At 41.7% G+C, this 21,699-nt stretch overlaps 2 protein-coding genes across 2 annotated transcripts in view; one reads left to right on the plus strand and one right to left on the minus strand.

Moving 5' to 3' along the window:
* The window catches only part of LOC143139528 (IgGFc-binding protein-like), a 252,923-nt gene that overhangs the window by 151,260 nt on the left and 79,964 nt on the right, over positions 1-21,699 (plus strand). The gene's annotated exons all lie outside the window — the stretch shown is intronic.
* On the minus strand, positions 220-21,578 carry LOC143139477 (IgGFc-binding protein-like). The gene is made up of 43 exons (XM_076300064.1): positions 20,636-21,578; positions 16,225-16,427; positions 15,976-16,117; positions 15,624-15,868; positions 15,252-15,400; positions 14,967-15,095; positions 14,621-14,759; positions 14,342-14,483; positions 14,052-14,251; positions 13,727-13,871; positions 12,676-12,920; positions 12,304-12,452; positions 12,066-12,147; positions 11,394-11,535; positions 11,104-11,180; positions 10,779-10,923; positions 10,329-10,531; positions 10,080-10,221; positions 9,728-9,972; positions 9,356-9,504; positions 9,071-9,199; positions 8,725-8,863; positions 8,446-8,587; positions 8,156-8,355; positions 7,831-7,975; positions 6,778-7,022; positions 6,406-6,554; positions 6,168-6,249; positions 5,496-5,637; positions 5,206-5,282; positions 4,881-5,025; positions 4,429-4,631; positions 4,180-4,321; positions 3,828-4,072; positions 3,456-3,604; positions 3,171-3,299; positions 2,825-2,963; positions 2,546-2,687; positions 2,256-2,455; positions 1,931-2,075; positions 880-1,124; positions 508-656; positions 220-352 (listed from the first exon to the last, which is right to left on the minus strand). Exons 1-43 carry the CDS (start codon positions 21,576-21,578, stop codon positions 220-222), a joined length of 7,632 nt encoding a protein of 2,543 aa, XP_076156179.1.

Consider the following 21,699-nt stretch of genomic DNA (forward strand, 5'->3'; position numbering starts at 1 on the left):
AGGAGATTTGATGCATCTGTGTGTACAAAATAGAATCATTGGTAGATTTGTATGGTAAATATATTAACAAGTGGCCAATGTGAATGGCTTTCTTCATATATTACTGTGGGTCTAACTACCATGTATCTGCATAAGTTAAAGTACTTCTGTATGCATAATTACATGTATATGTCATGTGTTAAAAGTTTGGGAAGTTGCTATGGTGCTCTCTGTAAACTCTTACTCTGGGTCAGAGTTCCAGCTATTTCCAAAGTCATTCGGTTTTGTCACAAGTTTGCCCGTGGGCGTACGGAAGTCATCCTTGGGGTTGCCGTCATAATCTCCACAAAGGCCGCAAAGCTTCTCTTTGTACCTATGGAATAAAACCATTTTTTGTTTCAGTTTATATATCAGAGCAAGATAAAACAGCTGATTTTTCCATTAAAACCAGCTTTATGGTATTGGCATCCACCTGAAAAATACCGAATCAATGTACGAGCATCAACTATTACTTAGATTTTTACTCACGCTGCAATCACTTTGATGTCCATGAAGTTGTTGCCATCGTAGCGAACAGTCACTCCAAAACTCATGGCCACGGTGTAATGTTTTCCAGACTTGTAGACAGAAACGTCTGCAGCTGGGTTCACAGGCAGGTTCACATTGGTCCCATTGATCTGGGGGATACACAGAGAGAAGACAGTGAAGAGACAACCACACACTTCATACAAATATGGACCACTATTACTTTATGTACAATGTTGAACCACTGCAAATGAGACATTTGAGCAGAACTTCATCAAAAAATCCTGAAGGAAGAGTTAAGAGTGAAAACATTCTGCATGGATATTGGCACTTCTACTTTCAATAGCTGTGTACTACTTGCTCCCAATATCTTACCCGCACGGTTCCTCCTTTAAGGACGTATATGGTCATTCCACGGACGTATACATGCACCGCTGATGCGTAGCTGACTCTCTGGTTCTTGTTGCGGTTCTCATTGGACACGTGGACCTCATAGTGTGGCAGACCAGTCGTGTTGCATGGTTTGGACATCAGATAGGTGCAGTTACCCATGAAGTCGTATTTCTGCTTATCAAAGGTGGTGTAGTGAGGATCACCAGTGGCAACACAGGTGGAGGTGCCTGTGGGTGAAAACAGCTTGTTACTAGATACCAAAAATTAAAGGACGTCGCACAAAATCTCAGAAACTTAATAACGTTCAGAACCAGATTTTCTTTAAAAAAAATACCTTTAGGATAACATCCAGGGACTCCATTGACCTGTCGGCACTCATCAGTGGGAGCACAGGTGTTGCCCACGCAGGAGAGAGTGTAGTTTCCAGCACAGCGACACAGCTTGGAGCAGCCATCCCCAAACACAACCTCTCCGGGCTGATGGACAAACAAGTTTGTTTGGATTTAATATCAGAAAAATAAGAAAAAGCCTACAGTAAGATAGCTTATAGACAACAAAGGTAATATTTCTGTCTTGATTATACCTCATAGTAGTTGTTGTTTTCATCCAGACAGCCACAGTTATCAACGGCAACACACCGTTTTCCTGAAAGCACGGAGCCTGGTCTACAGAAACAGCCGCTGACACAGTTCAAAGTGCAGATACTGGAGCTAATCTTGGGCTTCTGGCAGGTGGGAACGCATGACGGACCACACTCCAAAAAGTCTGAATTAGGGGGGCAAGTCACTGTATAACAAGAGAGAATGGAGAAGTTGAGAGAGAAAAAAATGCAAGAAGAAATAAATGCAGAAATGATGAGGTAAGTTTAGTATTAAGCTACTTGTTTAAGAAAACATGTTTTTAAGTCTGCAAATACACCGACCACTAAGACAATCTAGGCAATGAATTAAAACGGTTTACAATTGTTTAGCTTTGAGGGTAAACACCAGAGACTAACAGAAAGATCTTCACTTATCAAATAAAAACAACTTACACTCAGCAATGGGATAGCAGCCCAGAAGTCCTCCCTGGACGCTACACTCCTGTGAACGGGGACACTCTCCATCACTGCAGCTGACAGAGGGAGGATTGCACCTGCACTTCAGCTCACAGTTGGAGGTGTACCACTCCTCTCCAGGCTGAAAATGAAAAGAAAAAATAATCATTTAACATAGATGACAATGTACTGCATTATATCAGCTGAACTAGGAAGAGGAGAATGATATATTTTGGGGGAAATACAGAATAACCACTAATACAAATAATCACAAATAATCACTAATAAGAAAATAAACCAGTCATTGCATTGGTGTATTCACCTGGTAGTACTGGCCATTGGTGTGTTGGCATCCACAGCTGTTTTTCCTGACACACTTGCCAGCGCTGAGAAAGTATCCTGGGTCACACACACACCCCTCTGCACACGGTCCACTACATCGGCCTGGGGAAGGTGTGACACAGCTAGGCTGGCAGGGTGAAGCACAGGACTCAAAGTGGCTGTTGGGAGGGCAGGTCAGGGCTGTTGATAGAAAAAAAGAAGAAAATAATTATTATTTGTTCTCAATAAATGTACTGAACCACCAACAATATGAGGGTGATGGAGACTAACTGCAGAAGGTGCTGTTTCTCCATGATCCGATGGTGACTCCACGATCCTGACACTCATTCACATAGGCCTCTATGGCCTCACACAGGGCAGAGTGCAGTCCATCCAGCTCACACACGTCAAACATGCAGTCCTTGAAGTAGCTCTGAGGCAAATCAGAACACACACCAATATCAAACATATTGTTAGCTAAATTCAAGCACCTAAAGTGTTTTTAAGTTCTACAACAAAATTGACACTTTAAAATAAGCAATTTCTCATAATGGACGTGCTTTTACTCACGTTGGGATTAACCTTGGGGTGGCACATAGTGAATGGTCCATTGCTTTCCAGTATGAATCCACAGAGGGCAGGTTTCTCATATTTATCCTGTTTGTCTGGTGTACAACCAGGTACAGGCACCTCAGGAGATTTGATGCATCTGTGTGTACAAAATAGAATCATTGGTAGATTTGTATGGTAAATATATTAACAAGTGGCCAATGTGAATGGCTTTCTTCATATATTACTGTGGGTCTAACTACCATGTATCTGCATAAGTTAAAGTACTTCTGTATGCATAATTACATGTATATGTCATGTGTTAAAAGTTTGGGAAGTTGCTATGGTGCTCTCTGTAAACTCTTACTCTGGGTCAGAGTTCCAGCTATTTCCAAAGTCATTCGGTTTTGTCACAAGTTTGCCCGCGGGCGTACGGAAGTCATCCTTGGGGTTGCCGTCATAATCTCCACAAAGGCCGCAAAGCTTCTCTTTGTACCTATGGAATAAAACCATTTTTTGTTTCAGTTTATATATCAGAGCAAGATAAAACAGCTGATTTTTTCCAGTAAAACCAGCTTTATGGTATTGGCATCCACCTGAAAAATACCGAATCAATGTACGAGCATCAACTATTACTTAGATTTTTACTCACGCTGCAATCACTTTGATGTCCATTAAGTTGTTGCCATCGTAGCGAACAGTCACTCCAAAACTCATGGCCACGGTGTAATGTTTTCCAGACTTGTAGACAGAAACGTCTGCAGCTGGGTTCACAGGCAGGTTCACATTGGTCCCATTGATCTGGGGGATACACAGAGAGAAGACAGTGAAGAGACAACCACACACTTCATACAAATATGGACCACTATTACTTTATGTACAATGTTGAACCACTGCAAATGAGACATTTGAGCAGAACTTCATCAAAAAATCCTGAAGGAAGAGTTAAGAGTGAAAACATTCTGCATGGATATTGGCACTTCTACTTTCAATAGCTGTGTACTACTTGCTCCCAATATCTTACCCGCACGGTTCCTCCTTTAAGGACGTATATGGTCATTCCACGGACGTATACATGCACCGCTGATGCGTAGCTGACTCTCTGGTTCTTGTTGCGGTTCTCATTGGACACGTGGACCTCATAGTGTGGCAGACCAGTCGTGTTGCATGGTTTGGACATCAGATAGGTGCAGTTGCCCATGAAGTCGTATTTCTGCTTATCAAAGGTGGTGTAGTGAAGATCACCAGTGGCAACACAGGTGGAGGTGCCTGTGGGTGAAAACAGCTTGTTACTAGATACCAAAAATTAAAGGACGTCGCACAAAATCTCAGAAACTTAATAACGTTCAGAACCAGATTTTCTTTAAAAAAAATACCTTTAGGATAACATCCAGGGACTCCATTGACCTGTCGGCACTCATCAGTGGGAGCACAGGTGTTGCCCACGCAGGAGAGAGTGTAGTTTCCAGCACAGCGACACAGCTTGGAGCAGCCATCCCCAAACACAACCTCTCCGGGCTGATGGACAAACAAGTTTGTTTGGATTTAATATCAGAAAAATAAGAAAAAGCCTACAGTAAGATAGCTTAAAGACAACAAAGGTAATATTTCTGTCTTGATTATACCTCATAGTAGTTGTTGTTTTCATCCAGACAGCCACAGTTATCAACGGCAACACACCGTTTTCCTGAAAGCACGAAGCCTGGTCTACAGAAACAGCCGCTGACACAGTTCAAAGTGCAGATACTGGAGCTAATCTTGGGCTTCTGGCAGGTGGGAACGCATGACGGACCACACTCCAAAAAGTCTGAATTAGGGGGGCAAGTCACTGTATAACAAGAGAGAATGGAGAAGTTGAGAGAGAAAAAAATGCAAGAAGAAATAAATGCAGAAATGATGAGGTAAGTTTAGTATTAAGCTACTTGTTTAAAAAAAAACATGTTTTTAAGTCTGCAAATACACCGACCACTAAGACAATCTAGGCAATGAATTAAAACAGTTTACAATTGTTTAGCTTTGAGGGTAAACACCAGAGACTAACAGAAAGATCTTCACTTATCAAATAAAAACAACTTACACTCAGCAATGGGGTAGCAGCCCAGAAGTCCTCCCTGGACGCTACACTCCTGTGAACGGGGACACTCTCCTTTACTGCAGCTGACAGAGGGAGGATTGCACCTGCACTTCAGCTCACAGTTGGAGGTGTACCACTCCTCTCCAGGCTGAAAATGAAAAGAAAAAATAATCATTTAACATAGATGACAATGTACTGCATTATATCAGCTGAACTAGGAAGAGGAGAATGATATATTTTGGGGGAAATACAGAATAACCACTAATACAAATAATCACAAATAATCACTAATAAGAAAATAAACCAGTCATTGCATTGGTGTATTCACCTGGTAGTACTGGCCATTGGTGTGTTGGCATCCACAGCTGTTTTTCCTGATACACTTGCCAGCGCTGAGAAAGTATCCTGGGTCACACACACACCCCTCTGCACACGGTCCACTACATCGGCCTGGGGAAGGTGTGACACAGCTAGGCTGGCAGGGTGAAGCACAGGACTCAAAGTGGCTGTTGGGAGGGCAGGTCAGGGCTGTTGATAGAAAAAAAGAAGAAAATAATTATTATTTGTTCTCAATAAATGTACTGAACCACCAACAATATGAGGGTGATGGAGACTAACTGCAGAAGGTGCTGTTTCTCCATGATCCGATGGTGACTCCACGATCCTGACACTCATTCACATAGGCCTCTATGGCCTCACACAGGGCAGAGTGCAGTCCATCCAGCTCACACACGTCAAACATGCAGTCCTTGAAGTAGCTCTGAGGCAAATCAGAACACACACCAATATCAAACATATTGTTAGCTAAATTCAAGCACCTAAAGTGTTTTTAAGTTCTACAACAAAATTGACACTTTAAAATAAGCAATTTCTCATAATGGACGTGCTTTTACTCACGTTGGGATTAACCTTGGGGTGGCACATAGTGAATGGTCCATTGCTTTCCAGTATGAATCCACAGAGGGCAGGTTTCTCATATTTATCCTGTTTGTCTGGTGTACAACCAGGTACAGGCACCTCAGGAGATTTGATGCATCTGTGTGTACAAAATAGAATCATTGGTAGATTTGTATGGTAAATATATTAACAAGTGGCCAATGTGAATGGCTTTCTTCATATATTACTGTGGGTCTAACTACCATGTATCTGCATAAGTTAAAGTACTTCTGTATGCATAATTACATGTATATGTCATGTGTTAAAAGTTTGGGAAGTTGCTATGGTGCTCTCTGTAAACTCTTACTCTGGGTCAGAGTTCCAGCTATTTCCAAAGTCATTCGGTTTTGTCACAAGTTTGCCCGCGGGCGTACGGAAGTCATCCTTGGGGTTGCCGTCATAATCTCCACAAAGGCCGCAAAGCTTCTCTTTGTACCTATGGAATAAAACCATTTTTTGTTTCAGTTTATATATCAGAGCAAGATAAAACAGCTGATTTTTTCCAGTAAAACCAGCTTTATGGTATTGGCATCCACCTGAAAAATACCGAATCAATGTACGAGCATCAACTATTACTTAGATTTTTACTCACGCTGCAATCACTTTGATGTCCATTAAGTTGTTGCCATCGTAGCGAACAGTCACTCCAAAACTCATGGCCACGGTGTAATGTTTTCCAGACTTGTAGACAGAAACGTCTGCAGCTGGGTTCACAGGCAGGTTCACATTGGTCCCATTGATCTGGGGGATACACAGAGAGAAGACAGTGAAGAGACAACCACACACTTCATACAAATATGGACCACTATTACTTTATGTACAATGTTGAACCACTGCAAATGAGACATTTGAGCAGAACTTCATCAAAAAATCCTGAAGGAAGAGTTAAGAGTGAAAACATTCTGCATGGATATTGGCACTTCTACTTTCAATAGCTGTGTACTACTTGCTCCCAATATCTTACCCGCACGGTTCCTCCTTTAAGGACGTATATGGTCATTCCACGGACGTATACATGCACCGCTGATGCGTAGCTGACTCTCTGGTTCTTGTTGCGGTTCTCATTGGACACGTGGACCTCATAGTGTGGCAGACCAGTCGTGTTGCATGGTTTGGACATCAGATAGGTGCAGTTGCCCATGAAGTCGTATTTCTGCTTATCAAAGGTGGTGTAGTGAAGATCACCAGTGGCAACACAGGTGGAGGTGCCTGTGGGTGAAAACAGCTTGTTACTAGATACCAAAAATTAAAGGACGTCGCACAAAATCTCAGAAACTTAATAACGTTCAGAACCAGATTTTCTTTAAAAAAAATACCTTTAGGATAACATCCAGGGACTCCATTGACCTGTCGGCACTCATCAGTGGGAGCACAGGTGTTGCCCACGCAGGAGAGAGTGTAGTTTCCAGCACAGCGACACAGCTTGGAGCAGCCATCCCCAAACACAACCTCTCCGGGCTGATGGACAAACAAGTTTGTTTGGATTTAATATCAGAAAAATAAGAAAAAGCCTACAGTAAGATAGCTTAAAGACAACAAAGGTAATATTTCTGTCTTGATTATACCTCATAGTAGTTGTTGTTTTCATCCAGACAGCCACAGTTATCAACGGCAACACACCGTTTTCCTGAAAGCACGAAGCCTGGTCTACAGAAACAGCCGCTGACACAGTTCAAAGTGCAGATACTGGAGCTAATCTTGGGCTTCTGGCAGGTGGGAACGCATGACGGACCACACTCCAAAAAGTCTGAATTAGGGGGGCAAGTCACTGTATAACAAGAGAGAATGGAGAAGTTGAGAGAGAAAAAAATGCAAGAAGAAATAAATGCAGAAATGATGAGGTAAGTTTAGTATTAAGCTACTTGTTTAAAAAAAAACATGTTTTTAAGTCTGCAAATACACCGACCACTAAGACAATCTAGGCAATGAATTAAAACAGTTTACAATTGTTTAGCTTTGAGGGTAAACACCAGAGACTAACAGAAAGATCTTCACTTATCAAATAAAAACAACTTACACTCAGCAATGGGGTAGCAGCCCAGAAGTCCTCCCTGGACGCTACACTCCTGTGAACGGGGACACTCTCCTTTACTGCAGCTGACAGAGGGAGGATTGCACCTGCACTTCAGCTCACAGTTGGAGGTGTACCACTCCTCTCCAGGCTGAAAATGAAAAGAAAAAATAATCATTTAACATAGATGACAATGTACTGCATTATATCAGCTGAACTAGGAAGAGGAGAATGATATATTTTGGGGGAAATACAGAATAACCACTAATACAAATAATCACAAATAATCACTAATAAGAAAATAAACCAGTCATTGCATTGGTGTATTCACCTGGTAGTACTGGCCATTGGTGTGTTGGCATCCACAGCTGTTTTTCCTGATACACTTGCCAGCGCTGAGAAAGTATCCTGGGTCACACACACACCCCTCTGCACACGGTCCACTACATCGGCCTGGGGAAGGTGTGACACAGCTAGGCTGGCAGGGTGAAGCACAGGACTCAAAGTGGCTGTTGGGAGGGCAGGTCAGGGCTGTTGATAGAAAAAAAGAAGAAAATAATTATTATTTGCTCTCAATAAATGTACTGAACCACCAACAATATGAGGGTGATTGAGACTAACTGCAGAAGGTGCTGTTTCTCCATGATCCGATGGTGACTCCACGATCCTGACACTCATTCACATAGGCCTCTATGGCCTCACACAGGGCAGAGTGCAGTCCATCCAGCTCACACACGTCAAACATGCAGTCCTTGAAGTAGCTCTGAGGCAAATCAGAACACACACCAATATCAAACATATTGTTAGCTAAATTCAAGCACCTAAAGTGTTTTTAAGTTCTACAACAAAATTGACACTTTAAAATAAGCAATTTCTCATAATGGACGTGCTTTTACTCACGTTGGGATTAACCTTGGGGTGGCACATAGTGAATGGTCCATTGCTTTCCAGTATGAATCCACAGAGGGCAGGTTTCTCATATTTATCCTGTTTGTCTGGTGTACAACCAGGTACAGGCACCTCAGGAGATTTGATGCATCTGTGTGTACAAAATAGAATCATTGGTAGATTTGTATGGTAAATATATTAACAAGTGGCCAATGTGAATGGCTTTCTTCATATATTACTGTGGGTCTAACTACCATGTATCTGCATAAGTTAAAGTACTTCTGTATGCATAATTACATGTATATGTCATGTGTTAAAAGTTTGGGAAGTTGCTATGGTGCTCTCTGTAAACTCTTACTCTGGGTCAGAGTTCCAGCTATTTCCAAAGTCATTCGGTTTTGTCACAAGTTTGCCCGCGGGCGTACGGAAGTCATCCTTGGGGTTGCCGTCATAATCTCCACAAAGGCCGCAAAGCTTCTCTTTGTACCTATGGAATAAAACCATTTTTTGTTTCAGTTTATATATCAGAGCAAGATAAAACAGCTGATTTTTTCCAGTAAAACCAGCTTTATGGTATTGGCATCCACCTGAAAAATACCGAATCAATGTACGAGCATCAACTATTACTTAGATTTTTACTCACGCTGCAATCACTTTGATGTCCATTAAGTTGTTGCCATCGTAGCGAACAGTCACTCCAAAACTCATGGCCACGGTGTAATGTTTTCCAGACTTGTAGACAGAAACGTCTGCAGCTGGGTTCACAGGCAGGTTCACATTGGTCCCATTGATCTGGGGGATACACAGAGAGAAGACAGTGAAGAGACAACCACACACTTCATACAAATATGGACCACTATTACTTTATGTACAATGTTGAACCACTGCAAATGAGACATTTGAGCAGAACTTCATCAAAAAATCCTGAAGGAAGAGTTAAGAGTGAAAACATTCTGCATGGATATTGGCACTTCTACTTTCAATAGCTGTGTACTACTTGCTCCCAATATCTTACCCGCACGGTTCCTCCTTTAAGGACGTATATGGTCATTCCACGGACGTATACATGCACCGCTGATGCGTAGCTGACTCTCTGGTTCTTGTTGCGGTTCTCATTGGACACGTGGACCTCATAGTGTGGCAGACCAGTCGTGTTGCATGGTTTGGACATCAGATAGGTGCAGTTGCCCATGAAGTCGTATTTCTGCTTATCAAAGGTGGTGTAGTGAAGATCACCAGTGGCAACACAGGTGGAGGTGCCTGTGGGTGAAAACAGCTTGTTACTAGATACCAAAAATTAAAGGACGTCGCACAAAATCTCAGAAACTTAATAACGTTCAGAACCAGATTTTCTTTAAAAAAAATACCTTTAGGATAACATCCAGGGACTCCATTGACCTGTCGGCACTCATCAGTGGGAGCACAGGTGTTGCCCACGCAGGAGAGAGTGTAGTTTCCAGCACAGCGACACAGCTTGGAGCAGCCATCCCCAAACACAACCTCTCCGGGCTGATGGACAAACAAGTTTGTTTGGATTTAATATCAGAAAAATAAGAAAAAGCCTACAGTAAGATAGCTTAAAGACAACAAAGGTAATATTTCTGTCTTGATTATACCTCATAGTAGTTGTTGTTTTCATCCAGACAGCCACAGTTATCAACGGCAACACACCGTTTTCCTGAAAGCACGAAGCCTGGTCTACAGAAACAGCCGCTGACACAGTTCAAAGTGCAGATACTGGAGCTAATCTTGGGCTTCTGGCAGGTGGGAACGCATGACGGACCACACTCCAAAAAGTCTGAATTAGGGGGGCAAGTCACTGTATAACAAGAGAGAATGGAGAAGTTGAGAGAGAAAAAAATGCAAGAAGAAATAAATGCAGAAATGATGAGGTAAGTTTAGTATTAAGCTACTTGTTTAAGAAAACATGTTTTTAAGTCTGCAAATACACCGACCACTAAGACAATCTAGGCAATGAATTAAAACGGTTTACAATTGTTTAGCTTTGAGGGTAAACACCAGAGACTAACAGAAAGATCTTCACTTATCAAATAAAAACAACTTACACTCAGCAATGGGGTAGCAGCCCAGAAGTCCTCCCTGGACGCTACACTCCTGTGAACGGGGACACTCTCCATCACTGCAGCTGACAGAGGGAGGATTGCACCTGCACTTCAGCTCACAGTTGGAGGTGTACCACTCCTCTCCAGGCTGAAAATGAAAAGAAAAAATAATCATTTAACATAGATGACAATGTACTGCATTATATCAGCTGAACTAGGAAGAGGAGAATGATACATTTTGGGGGAAATACAGAATAACCACTAATACAAATAATCACAAATAATCACTAATAAGAAAATAAACCAGTCATTGCATTGGTGTATTCACCTGGTAGTACTGGCCATTGGTGTGTTGGCATCCACAGCTGTTTTTCCTGACACACTTGCCAGCGCTGAGAAAGTATCCTGGGTCACACACACACCCCTCTGCACACGGTCCACTACATCGGCCTGGGGAAGGTGTGACACAGCTAGGCTGGCAGGGTGAAGCACAGGACTCAAAGTGGCTGTTGGGAGGGCAGGTCAGGGCTGTTGATAGAAAAAAAGAAGAAAATAATTATTATTTGTTCTCAATAAATGTACTGAACCACCAACAATATGAGGGTGATGGAGACTAACTGCAGAAGGTGCTGTTTCTCCATGATCCGATGGTGACTCCACGATCCTGACACTCATTCACATAGGCCTCTATGGCCTCACACAGGGCAGAGTGCAGTCCATCCAGCTCACACACGTCAAACATGCAGTCCTTGAAGTAGCTCTGAGGCAAATCAGAACACACACCAATATCAAACATATTGTTAGCTAAATTCAAGCACCTAAAGTGTTTTTAAGTTCTACAACAAAATTGACACTTTAAAATAAGCAATTTCTCATAATGGACGTGCTTTTACTCACGTTGGGATTAACCTTGGGGTGGCACATAGTGAATGGTCCATTGCTTTCCAGTATGAATCCACAGAGGGCAGGTTTCTCATATTTATCCTGTTTGTCTGGTGTACAACCAGGTACAGGCACCTCAGGAGATTTGATGCATCTGTGTGTACAAAATAGAATCATTGGTAGATTTGTATGGTAAATATATTAACAAGTGGCCAATGTGAATGGCTTTCTTCATATATTACTGTGGGTCTAACTACCATGTATCTGCATAAGTTAAAGTACTTCTGTATGCATAATTACATGTATATGTCATGTGTTAAAAGTTTGGGAAGTTGCTATGGTGCTCTCTGTAAACTCTTACTCTGGGTCAGAGTTCCAGCTATTTCCAAAGTCATTCGGTTTTGTCACAAGTTTGCCCGCGGGCGTACGGAAGTCATCCTTGGGGTTGCCGTCATAATCTCCACAAAGGCCGCAAAGCTTCTCTTTGTACCTATGGAATAAAACCATTTTTTGTTTCAGTTTATATATCAGAGCAAGATAAAACAGCTGATTTTTTCCAGTAAAACCAGCTTTATGGTATTGGCATCCACCTGAAAAATACCGAATCAATGTACGAGCATCAACTATTACTTAGATTTTTACTCACGCTGCAATCACTTTGATGTCCATTAAGTTGTTGCCATCGTAGCGAACAGTCACTCCAAAACTCATGGCCACGGTGTAATGTTTTCCAGACTTGTAGACAGAAACGTCTGCAGCTGGGTTCACAGGCAGGTTCACATTGGTCCCATTGATCTGGGGGATACACAGAGAGAAGACAGTGAAGAGACAACCACACACTTCATACAAATATGGACCACTATTACTTTATGTACAATGTTGAACCACTGCAAATGAGACATTTGAGCAGAACTTCATCAAAAAATCCTGAAGGAAGAGTTAAGAGTGAAAACATTCTGCATGGATATTGGCACTTCTACTTTCAATAGCTGTGTACTACTTGCTCCCAATATCTTACCCGCACGGTTCCTCCTTTAAGGACGTATATGGTCATTCCACGGACGTATACATGCACCGCTGATGCGTAGCTGACTCTCTGGTTCTTGTTGCGGTTCTCATTGGACACGTGGACCTCATAGTGTGGCAGACCAGTCGTGTTGCATGGTTTGGACATCAGATAGGTGCAGTTGCCCATGAAGTCGTATTTCTGCTTATCAAAGGTGGTGTAGTGAAGATCACCAGTGGCAACACAGGTGGAGGTGCCTGTGGGTGAAAACAGCTTGTTACTAGATACCAAAAATTAAAGGACGTCGCACAAAATCTCAGAAACTTAATAACGTTCAGAACCAGATTTTCTTTAAAAAAAATACCTTTAGGATAACATCCAGGGACTCCATTGACCTGTCGGCACTCATCAGTGGGAGCACAGGTGTTGCCCACGCAGGAGAGAGTGTAGTTTCCAGCACAGCGACACAGCTTGGAGCAGCCATCCCCAAACACAACCTCTCCGGGCTGATGGACAAACAAGTTTGTTTGGATTTAATATCAGAAAAATAAGAAAAAGCCTACAGTAAGATAGCTTAAAGACAACAAAGGTAATATTTCTGTCTTGATTATACCTCATAGTAGTTGTTGTTTTCATCCAGACAGCCACAGTTATCAACGGCAACACACCGTTTTCCTGAAAGCACGAAGCCTGGTCTACAGAAACAGCCGCTGACACAGTTCAAAGTGCAGATACTGGAGCTAATCTTGGGCTTCTGGCAGGTGGGAACGCATGACGGACCACACTCCAAAAAGTCTGAATTAGGGGGGCAAGTCACTGTATAACAAGAGAGAATGGAGAAGTTGAGAGAGAAAAAAATGCAAGAAGAAATAAATGCAGAAATGATGAGGTAAGTTTAGTATTAAGCTACTTGTTTAAGAAAACATGTTTTTAAGTCTGCAAATACACCGACCACTAAGACAATCTAGGCAATGAATTAAAACGGTTTACAATTGTTTAGCTTTGAGGGTAAACACCAGAGACTAACAGAAAGATCTTCACTTATCAAATAAAAACAACTTACACTCAGCAATGGGGTAGCAGCCCAGAAGTCCTCCCTGGACGCTACACTCCTGTGAACGGGGACACTCTCCATCACTGCAGCTGACAGAGGGAGGATTGCACCTGCACTTCAGCTCACAGTTGGAGGTGTACCACTCCTCTCCAGGCTGAAAATGAAAAGAAAAAATAATCATTTAACATAGATGACAATGTACTGCATTATATCAGCTGAACTAGGAAGAGGAGAATGATATATTTTGGGGGAAATACAGAATAACCACTAATACAAATAATCACAAATAATCACTAATAAGAAAATAAACCAGTCATTGCATTGGTGTATTCACCTGGTAGTACTGGCCATTGGTGTGTTGGCATCCACAGCTGTTTTTCCTGACACACTTGCCAGCGCTGAGAAAGTATCCTGGGTCACACACACACCCCTCTGCACACGGTCCACTACATCGGCCTGGGGAAGGTGTGACACAGCTAGGCTGGCAGGGTGAAGCACAGGACTCAAAGTGGCTGTTGGGAGGGCAGGTCAGGGCTGTTGATAGAAAAAAAGAAGAAAATAATTATTATTTGTTCTCAATAAATGTACTGAACCACCAACAATATGAGGGTGATGGAGACTAACTGCAGAAGGTGCTGTTTCTCCATGATCCGATGGTGACTCCACGATCCTGACACTCATTCACATAGGCCTCTATGGCCTCACACAGGGCAGAGTGCAGTCCATCCAGCTCACACACGTCAAACATGCAGTCCTTGAAGTAGCTCTGAGGCAAATCAGAACACACACCAATATCAAACATATTGTTAGCTAAATTCAAGCACCTAAAGTGTTTTTAAGTTCTACAACAAAATTGACACTTTAAAATAAGCAATTTCTCATAATGGACGTGCTTTTACTCACGTTGGGATTAACCTTGGGGTGGCACATAGTGAATGGTCCATTGCTTTCCAGTATGAATCCACAGAGGGCAGGTTTCTCATATTTATCCTGTTTGTCTGGTGTACAACCAGGTACAGGCACCTCAGGAGATTTGATGCATCTGTGTGTACAAAATAGAATCATTGGTAGATTTGTATGGTAAATATATTAACAAGTGGCCAATGTGAATGGCTTTCTTCATATATTACTGTGGGTCTAACTACCATGTATCTGCATAAGTTAAAGTACTTCTGTATGCATAATTACATGTATATGTCATGTGTTAAAAGTTTGGGAAGTTGCTATGGTGCTCTCTGTAAACTCTTACTCTGGGTCAGAGTTCCAGCTATTTCCAAAGTCATTCGGTTTTGTCACAAGTTTGCCCGCGGGCGTACGGAAGTCATCCTTGGGGTTGCCGTCATAATCTCCACAAAGGCCGCAAAGCTTCTCTTTGTACCTATGGAATAAAACCATTTTTTGTTTCAGTTTATATATCAGAGCAAGATAAAACAGCTGATTTTTTCCAGTAAAACCAGCTTTATGGTATTGGCATCCACCTGAAAAATACCGAATCAATGTACGAGCATCAACTATTACTTAGATTTTTACTCACGCTGCAATCACTTTGATGTCCATTAAGTTGTTGCCATCGTAGCGAACAGTCACTCCAAAACTCATGGCCACGGTGTAATGTTTTCCAGACTTGTAGACAGAAACGTCTGCAGCTGGGTTCACAGGCAGGTTCACATTGGTCCCATTGATCTGGGGGATACACAGAGAGAAGACAGTGAAGAGACAACCACACACTTCATACAAATATGGACCACTATTACTTTATGTACAATGTTGAACCACTGCAAATGAGACATTTGAGCAGAACTTCATCAAAAAATCCTGAAGGAAGAGTTAAGAGTGAAAACATTCTGCATGGATATTGGCACTTCTACTTTCAATAGCTGTGTACTACTTGCTCCCAATATCTTACCCGCACGGTTCCTCCTTTAAGGACGTATATGGTCATTCCACGGACGTATACATGCACCGCTGATGCGTAGCTGACTCTCTGGTTCTTGTTGCGGTTCTCATTGGACACGTGGACCTCATAGTGTGGCAGACCAGTCGTGTTGCATGGTTTGGACATCAGATAGGTGCAGTTGCCCATGAAGTCGTATTTCTGCTTATCAAAGGTGGTGTAGTGAAGATCACCAGTGGCAACACAGGTGGAGGTGCCTGTGGGTGAAAACAGCTTGTTACTAGATACCAAAAATTAAAGGACGTCGCACAAAATCTCAGAAACTTAATAACGTTCAGAACCAGATTTTCTTTAAAAAAAATACCTTTAGGATAACATCCAGGGACTCCATTGACCTGTCGGCACTCATCAGTGGGAGCACAGGTGTTGCCCACGCAGGAGAGAGTGTAGTTTCCAGCACAGCGACACAGCTTGGAGCAGCCATCCCCAAACACAACCTCTCCGGGCTGATGGACAAACAAGTTTGTTTGGATTTCATATCAGAAAAATAAGAAAAAGCCTACAGTAAGATAGCTTAAAGACAACAAAGGTAATATTTCTGTCTTGATTATACCTCATAGTAGTTGTTGTTTTCATCCAGACAGCCACAGTTATCAACGGCAACACACCGTTTTCCTGAAAGCACGAAGCCTGGTCTACAGAAACAGCCGCTGACACAGTTCAAAGTGCAGATACTGGAGCTAATCTTGGGCTTCTGGCAGGTGGGAACGCATGACGGACCACACTCCAAAAAGTCTGAATTAGGGGGGCAAGTCACTGTATAACAAGAGAGAATGGAGAAGTTGAGAGAGAAAAAAATGCAAGAAGAAATAAATGCAGAAATGATGAGGTAAGTTTAGTATTAAGCTACTTGTTTAAAAAAAAACATGTTTTTAAGTCTGCAAATACACCGACCACTAAGACAATCTAGGCAATGAATTAAAACAGTTTACAATTGTTTAGCTTTGAGGGTAAACATCAGAAACTAACAGAAAGGTTCTTCTTGTTAGTAGAAATGGACAAAAAAACGAATAAAATATGAATGTAGTTGAAATAGCCTACAAGATATACCTGTATCTACACAGGTTTGGGAGTTTCATTTGAAATGAAATAGGTACATAATGCTGTGTACCAGTACAGCAGTGCCGGCATGAAAGCTAGCAGCCTGGGCTTTTAGCTCGATTGTCAATACGCTCGACTCCCGATCTGAGGTGCTGCTATTCCCGAGTACAAAGTCCGGGCATGTGCAGGGCTAAACCGCGCAGATTCAACAAAACTCCGGTTACATAAGTCTATGTGAGAAATTATTTTTAGTTGTTAATTAATATATCAGAGTATTTTACTTAATTTCTAAGTATATCAATCCTGGAAGAATAAAAAAACATAAGAAGCCTTGGAATAACAGTACAGTGCATTTTTCATTCTCGCCTGCAAAGTCTCGCTGCAAAAATAAACGCTTCCCAATTTGTCTTAATTTCCTACTCCATCCCCTACTTTTGCAATGTTTGTGTATGTTATTGAGTGTGTGTATGTGTATGGTATAAAATTCTCGCCAAAAGTTTTCTGTACCTGTACCAAAGTTTTGTGCTTGTAAGAATATTTTGTGCTCGTAAAAATGATTTGTGTACATGTAAAAATAATTTGTATCTGTAAAAATATTTTGTGCATGTAAAAATGGTTTGTACATCTTCAAATCCGTTTTCTCACTGTGTAGAATTTTTTTTTGTGAATTTGCGAACGATATTTGCACGCACGGATTTTCCATTTGCAAGTGCGCATCTGTTTTCTACAGACATGAAACAGATCTACGGGTACGAAACGAATGTACAAGTACAAAACTTTTTTACAAATTTTCCCAAAACAGCCAATCACAGCACTGCTTACTGAACGGCCAGTCAGCCGATCAGCTCGCTTCTTTAATTCTGAAACGCTGGACATAGAAAATACAGCTCTTGGTACATCCATGTAAACACCACAGTTCAGAAGAGGTGAAACACTTAAAAAAGAAGAGCTATCTTAGCTAACAAGCAAACAGCTCAACTTAACTATTCCTTCCCTACTATGAATCTAATATCATTAAGTAGAACTAATAAAATTCAGATCATTAGTATTATTATTAATGATATAATTGTTGTGTATAGTTATTGTGTTAGTGTTTTCCGACTAGTCATTCCTCCCTTTGTATTTCCCACGTTAATGTGCGGTGCTTTCACGTAACGTTAGCAGAGACAGTTGATAGTATCTTTGACGTTAGCTTAGCCCAGCCAATACTAGCCCAGTTAGCTGCCATTACCTATTGTTACCTTCTAATTACCTATCCAGTGCTCGCGTTTTAAACTATACTGTTTATTAGTTCTAGTTAATGATATTAGATTCATAGTAGGGAAGGAATAGAGTTAAGTTGAGCTGTTTGCTTGTTAGCTAAGTTAGCTTGTTACCTAAGCTAGCTAGAACATAACAGTTACTGCTACATGACCAAAAAAGTTCAGGGTGGCTTTAGGCTGACTCCCTTCCCTCCCTCCCTTTGTATTTCCCATGTTATATGTGCGGTGCTTTCACGTAACGTTAGCAGAGACAGTTGATAAAAGCAGTATCTTTGACGTTAGCTTAGCCCAGCCAATACTTGTTTCACCTCTTCTGACTGTAGTGTTTACATGGATGTACCCAGAGATGTCCAGCGTTTCAGAATTAAAGAAGTGAGCTGATCGGCTGACTGTCCGTTCAGTAAGCAGTGCTGTGATTGGCTGTTTTGGGAAAATTTGTAAAAAAGTTTTGTACTTGTAAATTCGTTTCGTACCCGTAGATCGATCTGTTTCATGTCTGTAGAAAACAGATGCGCACTTGCAAATGGAAAATCCGTGCGTGCAAAAATCGTTCGCAAATTCACAAACATTTTTTCTACACAGTGACAAAACGGATTTGAAGATGTACAAACCATTTTTGCATGCACAAAATATTTTTACAGATACAAATATTTACACAAATATTTTTTACGAGCACAAAATATTCTTACAAGCACAAAACTTTGGTACAGGTACAGAAAACTTTTGGCGAGAATTTTATACCATATATGTGTGTGTTTGCTTTTGTGTATATGTGTGGTTCTCTGTGTTTGTGTGTGTGTGTGTGTGTGTGTGTGAAGGGGGTGATGGGGTGTGTGTATGAGTGTGTGTTTATGTGTCGTTTTGTGTGTATGTGTGTGCACGCTTGTGTGTGTATGCCTGCATGCATGCATGCATGTGTGTCTGTGTGTGTGTGTGTGTGTATGTGTGTGTATCATTATGCCTTCATCTCCTACTTCATCCTTTACTCTTGCAACTTTTGTGTATGTAAATGAGTGTGTGCATGTGTGTGTTTGCTTTTGTGTGTGCTTCTCTGCCAACAACACATAAAGAGATCTCATATATATGTCCCAGTTGTGACGAATAATCAGTGTGACAGTAAAGTGTGTGCAAACAAGTGTGTGTGTGTGTGTGTGTTCGCTTGTGTGTGTGTGTGTGTTTAAGTGTGTTTGTGTGTATGCGTGCGTGTGTTTTTATGTGTGTTTTATTAAGTGTGTGAGTATATGTGTGTGTTTAAGTGTGTAAGTATATGTGTTAGTATATGTGTGCATGTCTGTGTGTGAGCATGCCTGTGTGTGTGCATGTGCATGTGTGAGTGAGCGTGTATGTGTGTGTCTGTTCAGTGTGTGCAACCCTTCGCTCAACACCAACATCTACACCGCCGATTGGTGTACAGTCACTAAATCTACACATAAATTAATTTCTTGTATGCTTTTGCTTTTTCATTTTAACTAGGTGGTGCTATACCGCATATGAATGGTTATGGGATGGGTTGAGATGGTCCCATGAGACCAACATACAAAACAATTTGGTCACCCTAAATATTCACCGAAAACTGTGTCTGTTCTACCCTCATTTTGGGGCTGTGCGGCGCGTGAGTGACAGATCAAAACGAAAATCATCAACAAAACTGATTAAACCTATATGACTGGCATTTCACTAGTGTAGTGGTCATAATAAACTGTGTGACACATGAGATATCTTTCTTTTTTTATATCTTTTGTCCTCTGACAACTGCAAATAATCCTGCAGACAAAGGTGAGAATTTAGCTGATATAGATGCTAACCACAGAACCGAACTACTATCCAAAAGGAATTTCAAATACACAGGAGAGATCAATTCTTTCTGCTATAGGTAGGGGATTTCACACAACGGCCAATCATCAACCAAACCTATGTACCGTCAAAACCAAAATCACCAGCAACAGAACAACCTTCGAGAGCATTTCATTGGGGTTATCAAGAAGGCACGGTCAAGAGGTGGTCATGAACAGAGAAGCTAACATAAGGCAAGTTGTCACCCTTGTTGTCTCACCGTGATGAACAGGTGATATATGTAAGATAAATGCAGAGACTAAATTTCCCTCACAGGATCAAAAGAGTATATATACTTAAAAGATACTGATACAGTAGAATCATGCAGTAACAATTCATGTAGTTGTGTCATCAGCTATAGGGTGTTCAGTTAGATGTTGTACCAGATGCTGATGTAGTGACAGCGTCAGATGTTGTAGTATCCTCTGATGTTGTTGTGGCAACATCAGCTGTTGTAGAAGTGGACGTAGAAGCTGAAGTAGTTGTAGGATTAGATGTAGTTGTAACAGGTGCTGTTGAGATGTCAAGAGAGTCTGTAGATGTTGCAGATTGTGATGTTGACACAGCAGCTGGAGTTGTTGAAGAGGCAGAGGTTGTGGCAATAGATGTAGATGGGCTTATTGTACCAGCATCTGTTGTAGAGGGTCCAACTGTTGTTGTTTCTTCTTTTGTTGTAGATTCAGATGTTGTAACAGGGTATGTAGAGGGTGCATTTGTCGTAGATTTAGATGTTGCCTCTGTATTAGCTGTTGATGTAGCAATAGGGGTAGATATAGCATCTGCTAATGTAGTTGTAGCTGCTGACATTGTGGCAGTTATGTCAGTGACTGTTGTTGTCAAAGGTGCATGTGTGGTGGTATCTGCTGTTGTTGCAGAGATAGATGTTGTAACAGGTGTGGAAGAAGGGGCATATGTGGTAGTATCTGCTGTTGTTGCAGAGAAAGATGTCGTAACAGGTGTTGAAGAAGGTGCATATGTGGTAGTATCTGCTGTTGTTGCAGAGACAGATGTTGTAACAGGTGTTGAAGAAGGTCCATATGTGGTAGTATCTGCTGTTATTGCAGGGATGGATGTTGTAACAGGTGTTGAAGAAGGGGCATATGTGGTAGTGCCTGCTGTTATTGCAGGGATGGATGTTGTAACAGGTGTTGAAGAAGGGGCATATGTGGTAGTGCCTGCTGTTATTGCAGGGATGGATGTTGTAACAGGTGTTGAAGAAGGGGCATATGTGGTAGTGCCTGATGTTATTGCAGGGATGGATGTTGTAACAGGTGTTGAAGAAGGTCCATATGTGGTAGTGCCTGCTGTAATTGCAGGGATGGATGTTGTAACAGGTGTTGAAGAAGGTCCATATGTGGTAGTGCCTTCTGTTATTGCAGGGATGGATGTTGTAACAGGTGTTGAAGAAGGGGCATATGTGGTAGTGCCTGCTGTTATTGCAGGGATGGATGTTGTAACAGGTGTTGAAGAAGGGGCATATGTGGTAGTATCTGCTGTTGTTGCAGGGATAGATGTTGTAACAGGTGTTGAAGAAGGGGCATATGTGGTAGTATCTGCTGTTGTTGCAGGGATAGATGTTGAAACAGGTGTTGAAGAAGGGGCATATGTGGTAGTATCTGCTGTAGTAGTTGGGATTACAGTTGTGACGGATGCTGATGAAGTTATTGGACCAGATGTTGTAGCAGCTGCTGATGTAGATGGTGGTGGTGTTATAGTGGATGTAGGAGCTGTTGTTGAGGTCTGTAATGGCGCTGTAACAGGAAGAGAACATGTTACTGCTGTAGTGTTAGTGGTGAATGATGAAGGTTCATTTTTGTGCATTGCAGTGTACTGTATTACAGCATGAATTAAAGATGGCATAGAATTGAAAAACATTTTTATCTTGGCTTTGT

The sequence above is a fragment of the Alosa pseudoharengus genome, unplaced genomic scaffold, assembly GCF_046254945.1.
Source record: "Alosa pseudoharengus isolate Yale_2024_CS ecotype anadromous, Long Island Sound unplaced genomic scaffold, YU_APseudo_1.1 YU_APseudo_1.1_scf_22, whole genome shotgun sequence".
Classification (NCBI taxonomy): Eukaryota; Metazoa; Chordata; class Actinopteri; order Clupeiformes; family Clupeidae; genus Alosa; species Alosa pseudoharengus.